This window comes from Amphiura filiformis, chromosome 11 (assembly GCF_039555335.1).
Source record: "Amphiura filiformis chromosome 11, Afil_fr2py, whole genome shotgun sequence".
NCBI classification, from domain to species: domain Eukaryota; kingdom Metazoa; phylum Echinodermata; class Ophiuroidea; order Amphilepidida; family Amphiuridae; genus Amphiura; species Amphiura filiformis.
The window spans coordinates 40,272,893-40,280,036 of record NC_092638.1 but is presented as its reverse complement, the minus strand read 5'-3'; the positions used below and the strand labels follow the sequence as shown (position 1 = coordinate 40,280,036).

At 38.6% G+C, this 7,144-nt stretch overlaps 1 protein-coding gene across 1 annotated transcript; it reads left to right on the top strand.

The window, feature by feature from the left end:
- The first annotated feature begins 2,481 nt into the window (after positions 1-2,481).
- Positions 2,482-4,965, top strand: LOC140163674 (cytochrome P450 2J2-like). Its single transcript, XM_072186989.1, has 3 exons — positions 2,482-2,869; positions 3,419-4,381; positions 4,784-4,965. Exons 2-3 carry the CDS (start codon positions 3,538-3,540, stop codon positions 4,963-4,965), a joined length of 1,026 nt encoding a protein of 341 aa, XP_072043090.1. The 5' UTR covers positions 2,482-2,869; positions 3,419-3,537.
- The last annotated feature ends 2,179 nt before the right edge of the window (positions 4,966-7,144 follow it).

Below are 7,144 nucleotides of genomic sequence, written 5' to 3'. Positions count from 1 at the left end.
AAGAACAAATAAACACAATGGGGAACGACTGCTCGCTACAAGAGGAAACTGAATATATTTAATAAGAAAGAGTGAACAGTTTAACCAACCCAAAGTGTTACAATTAAACATGGCAACAAATAAACACAAATCCCGACCGGCACACAACCCAACTTGAAAAAAAAGCAAGGGAATGTGCCGGCCGGGATTTGTGTTTATTTGTTGTCATGTTTAATTGTAACACTTTGGGTTGGTTAAACTGTTCACTCTTTCTTATTAAATATATTCAGTTTCCTTGTAGCGAGCAATCGTTCCCCATTGTGTTTATTTGTTCTTGTGCAGGATGCGTATCCCCATTACCTACTTTACTATTGAAATAAACTTAACCCAGAAAGTATCGAAACGATTATAGATGGTCAGATATATCGGGAACTGAAATATATAGGAAACATTATTTAATGTATATAAAGCGCAACTTTCTCCTGTGCATTTTGATACCTCTTTTGTTGCTCTACGATATAATTCTTCAGCCGTGGAATAAGTTATCGTCAGAAATGAGGTGTCATTGTTGACAATAAAGAACAATGTTTTCACTGATATGAAACAATATGGAGAAGATGTCTAACTCTCTGATATACAGCCGTTTTTGAGAGTTTCCAAACTTTTTGAGGGGTTTATTTAAGTATCATTTAGCACAATAATGCATGAGCCACAGCAAAAAGAATTACACTGCCTATAAAATTAATAAAGATATGCCCTTTTAAATTTCAGATTAATCGTGCGGTTGACAGTTAAAACTGTTTATGATGAAAACAAAATGCGATGATGCTTCTCACATAGTTACAGTTCAAAGGTTATGATGAAAATTGACAAATGTGTCATTATGTGTCAAACTTGCGTTTAGAGTGTTATTCTTGGTGTCATGTTATTCTGAGAACGTACGTGATGAGAATGCTTATACGGATAAGTTAAAATCACAAAGGAGTAGATACTAGTATGTCTGAAACGGTTTGGTAAAACTCAAGGACACCCATTATGATTAAATGAGATATATTACCTTACTTGAATAACATTTCGTTTGCATTACCAATAATTATATAGGCTAAACAATGGCAAAATAAAAGACCGTATTCAATTTAGAGGACACATAATGAGAGTACCAAGTCTTTCGAATAACTAAGTTACAAAATATCAGCAGTATAACATTGGCCGTGTTCTACCCAGATCTGAAATGCCCGTGACGGACCCAGGTCTCTTACATCCGCACATGTTATGATACAGTATGCAATGCTCTTCTGGGAATGACACAAATCTACCTTGTTTACCATGAGCAAAATTTAATATTAATTTTCAAAATTTTGTGCTGCAGCAAAAGGGCAAAGCTAGAAAAGAGGGTTTATTCATAAAGCCCAGTAGTGATAACCATATAAAAATCCTAACCATTGTGCTGTTATTGAGCTCCAGTAGCAGCGAGTGTTGACGCTAACTCATATTGTTGTTTACTAGAGGAAACAGGAACTATTGTTCACACGCATCAGCGTTAAAATAGCTGAACTGGAAAATGCGTGATCCAATAAAATAAAATTAGGATAGGCCCAATTGTTTTTGTGTTTTACACGCTGATTTACCGTCCGAATTTCCATGTTCTTTATTGCTTACAGGCCAAATTTCAACTATAACATGGCTTTCTTATGGTACATTTTGATGACATAGAATAAAAGATGATGTACGTATATCTGTATATTTATCGAAAAAAAAATCACTTTTCACGACATTGTTCTCGCTTGATGGGGTCACATATATTGTTTGCAAGTTGTTCAAGGCCAACGATAAGTCAGGGAATTAATAGGATTGGGGAGAGACAGCTCATTATAAAAGTAAAAAAGCTACGGAAGCCGCCATCACCCTGCCATCGTGTAGGCCTTGAACACTACCTCGATCACGCATCAATTCAAGCATTAAAATTATCATTTGCTGCATCTACCGTAGACTGTTTTGAGCTTTTTTTTCAAGTGTTGAAAAGGCAATTTATTTGTAAATTTTTCATGTTTTAGCCAGGTTTTTAACGCATGTACAATCAGCATGATCTTCATTTTATTAAAAACATAAAACTGACCAAGGTCCATCCTAAAAATCGAAACAAAATACAGAGAAATGGCCCCAATCCCGTCATTACCGTATCAGTCTATTCAAAAGTCGTCGTAAAGCTCACCGTCATTGACACCGTGAACGTGTATTGTATGCGATGCTGAACGCGTAGTTGGAGTGCTAACGGACGTTAGCACCCCATGGCGGCTCCCATACGTGCGTCAAATTTTGTGATTCGCGACGACTTCTTTTTCAGGCACATAGCGTGTGCAAGTTGGCTGGTCTGTATTTCATTGTCAGAGTCCTGGGTAAGGGATTTCTATACTAGTGTGTGTAACTATAATCTATAATATAACTATAATAGATCGGGCAGGCCACTATATCCTCTACTAACTGGACTATATTCACATGAAATTGGTTTCAACGTAAGAAAAACATGGCATTTTCGCAGTTCTTCCTTTCATATATCAACACGCAAACCGTATTGATATGTATTGCCATATACTTGTTTGTATCGTTCACCTTAAAACGACGTAAGAATCTACCACCTGGACCATGGAGCCTACCCCTGCTGGGAAATATTCCAATCCTTGCGATAGGCCTTTATCGCACTGGTGCATGGCTACCTGAGCATTTGCTGGCCGAGATGGCGAAGAAGTATGGCAAAGTATTCAAGTTACATTTTTTTACGAAGTTGATAGTGGTAATCAACGGATATGAATCTATTAAAGAATCGTTTAAAATCACCATATCAATGATCGACCAGAAAGTCAGCTTTTCGACGAGACTGAAGTTAATGAAGGTGAGTCATGGGATAGTGGACAAAGGCTAACAACATCACATAACAACTTGTATTCTGGTATGACCTTTAGTTGCATACAAAGCCATGGTAATTATACAAGGTGGGTTTTGGCCGAAAACCAAATTTGCCTTTACTTTTGTACACAGCTAGACTTTACCAATTTTGTGAGTGCATTATGTGGGGAACTGCCTGTATATACTTATTTTGGTATCCCTGGATGTAAGATCCATAGCTGTACATTAGTATTAAATATAACAGTGTATGGCGTTTATAATGTAGCTTCGTAGTCCGTGTTACCCAGTATGGCTCAACAGGATGATAATTAACATCACCAACATTGTATTCAAGAACAATAAGGTTATAGATACTATTTTAAACTGTTGCGATTTTGTAGTTCACATCATCTTTCGAATGGTTAGTGAGATTTGGCAAAAATCGCATTAATCAATTCATAGCGAGCATGTAGTGAGCATCATCATTATCAGTAGTATATAATAACAAAATCATATTATTTATACAGGTCCATACATTTTGCTTTTGATGTTTCAGGCGTGATTGTTACTTCCGGTAAATCATGGAAATACCAGCGTACATTCACACTTAACGCTTTCCGAGCTTTCGGGGTAGGGAGAAGTAATTTTGAAGGCTGCATCATAAAGGAAGCCCAAATGTTGGTTGATGGAATGCGCGATAGCAATGGGGAGCCTCTCGACCCACATATTATGATAGCAAATGCTGTGTCCAATATCACTTGCTCTGTCGTTTTTGGAAAGCGATATGATCATTCTGATCCTGAATTTCAACGTCTCGTTTTGATTTTGGACAAGATGGTCAACAAAATAGGATCAGGTGGAATAATTATCTTTCTTCCATTTTCGAAACATATGTTTCCTGGAAATTACAAAGAAGTTTCTTCCCATTTTTTTGAATTTAGAACATTTATCCAGCGCCACGTTGATGAGCATCAGCGCAATTTTAATAGGGAAAACATACGTGATATCATCGATCTTTTCCTCAATGAAATGGAACTTGCAAAGAATGAAACAAACGATCGAGCGGACTACATCCACTCTAAGTCCCTCACAGCCACAGCAATGTTTCTTTTCTTAGCTGGTACCGAAACATCCACAACAACATCGCGATGGGCGCTTCTTTACATGATGATGTACCCAGAGATTCAAGCTAAAGTTCAGCAAGAAATAGATACTGTTGTAGGTCGCATGCGTATGCCGCAATGGGCGGATAGATTATTGCTTCCTTACACAGAAGCTGTTCTGCTAGAGATTCAGCGCATTCGGACAGTACTGCCGCTTGGAGTACCTCATGTAGCTTCCGAAGACACGACACTAGCTGGTTACGATATACCAAAAGGGACATACGTAGTTGCCAATGTCTGGGCACTGCATAATGATCCAGATGTATGGGCTGAACCAGATCAATTCAAGCCAGAGAGATTCTTGGATGAAGACGGAAAGCTGAGTTATCGGGAGGAATTAATACCCTTCAGTACAGGTTAGTACATTCATTCCATTCTACAAAGTCTATTCACAGTTTGCGGAAGATTTTTCAGTAATGTGAAGGTTAAATAGGTGCACCTCTTTCATCTCATATGGGCTTGTTGACAAAGATCAATAGTGATATGACTAGTAGAATGGTGTTGTTTTTTGACAATTTCAAATGTCATAGTATCAATCGTATCATCGATATTTTAGGCGCACTATATTATGACGTCATAGTAACTTTATTATTGCGAATATTGATTGATTGATTTGGGATAATATGTATACAGGAAACCCATAGCAATGCATTACCAAGTATAGGCAAAGAGCAAAGACATATCATTCTTCTCTTTCTTATTAAATGTTAAAATATCAAGTATATTACATAGTCTCCTCTTTTGTATTTTGCTACCAGGTCATCGAGTATGTCTTGGTATGAATCTTGCTAAAATGGAGGTGTTCTTGTTCTTCACATACATCATGCACTCATTCACTATTCGCAAACTATCTGATGCGAAGGCGCCATCCATGAAAGGTATCGCTGGAGTCATATTCACTCCAGCACCTTATGAAGTTATCGCTACAAACAGGAAGTGATTAAATTGAATATCTAGTGCATATTATGCTCCAACTACCATATAACTGTCTGATATGAATTGTATAAGGCTTCTTAGGTGATGGAATATTAACATTGGTATTACAGGACATTTTACGTAATGTGTATATGCAAAATATGGAAATTGATACAAATCGTCTTGGGTTATTCCGATTATAAGCCAATGCATGATCTGAATTCGGTTTGCTAACAAGCCAAATGTTTGAAACTTCTGCTTCAGTTACTAGTGGTTACCAGCTGATTATTCTCCTTCATTTCATTAAAAAACAAGAAACAAAACAAAACAAACAAAACACACACAAAAACACACAAACAAAAACCCCAAAACCCGCAAGTTCCCCTTTCTATTTGGCCTGTCTATCATTCATATGTTTTGGCACACATCATACCAACACTGTCTGAGAATTTGGACCCACAAAATCTTCCTTGCATGAATGAGCTTATAAAACGGCCCAGTGGGGGCTCCGGGATATTTTCTGGGAGCAAGGGGGTAGGTGGGGTGTTAACATGTGAGCATAAGTCGGGAAACCTTTTCCACCATTTTTTTTGCAATTTTGCAGGTCCACAATAATGTGGGGCGATATTTTTGTGCAATGTTCGTGTCATACTTGTAATAAGGAATTCTTGGCGGTTAAGATATTGAGCCTACGCTTTGGCCAGCAAACGCCCCATCGCCAGATATGTGTGATCAACTGAAGCAGATCGTGAATTTTAGAGTGGATGAGTACGCCGATCTTCAATGTCGTCGTTTGATACAACAAGAGTGACATTCCACACCAGTGGCGTCATGTTTTCGCAACAGTGGGGCTGGGGCACAAATTTGTGAAAATATCACCGACTAGTGTTCTTGTCAAGTATTTTACAACAATGATACCCGCTTCCCCTTTCAATACTCAGTGGCGTACCAATCGAAATATCAGAATGACATTACAGTATACAGTGGACTTCGGTTGTATATATAAATGCGCATATATAAATGCGCACGTGACATCTACAAGTCGCCATACCGTATTAAACGATATAAGGTACCCGGATGTACATAAACTCCCCGTGCAAAAGTATAGGGGAAAATGACAGGTCGCACGGAAAATTGCTTTTGCAAAATAGTGGCATTGATTGCAAAGGGTAAAATAACTTGACCCGAAAGATAAACTCTTTATTAACGTTTTCCATCACGGAAAAAAAAGTTAACTACGGAAAAGCTAGATATAGCTGATTTACAAACTTATATTTCATAATTTCCGTGCTAAATGGGCGTGCCAATTGGCCATATCTATGACGTAGTGCTGGTTTCATACTATCATGCTGCTTGCCGCCGAGCGGCGTGACACACGCGCATTGTAGACAAACAGACACAATCAAGACATGTGAATGGCTGATAAGTCATGCCTCTTGTCGCAACGGCATGAAAGTATGAAAGGGGACATGATTGGCTTTAAGGTCAGAACTGTGCAGGCGGCGGATGACATGATCGAGCCGGCAACTTGTGAAACCGCCCGGCCGTATGGCATTTTCCAATATAGTCGGTTAATTTTGTGGGGTTCATTATCGAACCCCAACGGTTTTAGCTTGTTTTTATATTATTTATCAACATAGGCCTATTTGTTTGTGATATTTCAAGCGTTTTAAAATTTCAAAATAATCCCATTCAATTACACGGTTGACGATGAAAATTTACTGAATTTAGAGAATGCAATGCGGCCACCACCTGGAACTGTGGTCGCAATTTCAGTGATTGACAGTGAGGTAACACGAACATGGCACTGGCCATCTGGTCACGTGCGCATTTATATATGCGCATTTATATATACACCTATCCGACTTCGCCATTACTGCGGTGTCCCCTGATGTAAAACTGCGGTGTCCGAGGTCGGGGGTTCCATCCATTATTTATTGTGTGCTATACAGAATTGTACCCGGGAATTGTACACAACAGTGATATTCAATACACAATCATGAGTATTCAATTACGAATTAAATCTCCCGCTCTGGTACATCTGTGTTGCCGTCAATAGAGGGCCAAATACAGTAAACGCTTCTCGGATTGGTGTATACAACCGAAGTCCACTGGTATATGGGAACAAACCAGATGATCGATGACAAGCTATAAACAAAACCAGTTTCGTTTAGGGGGAGGGGGTAAAAATACTCGATTACGTT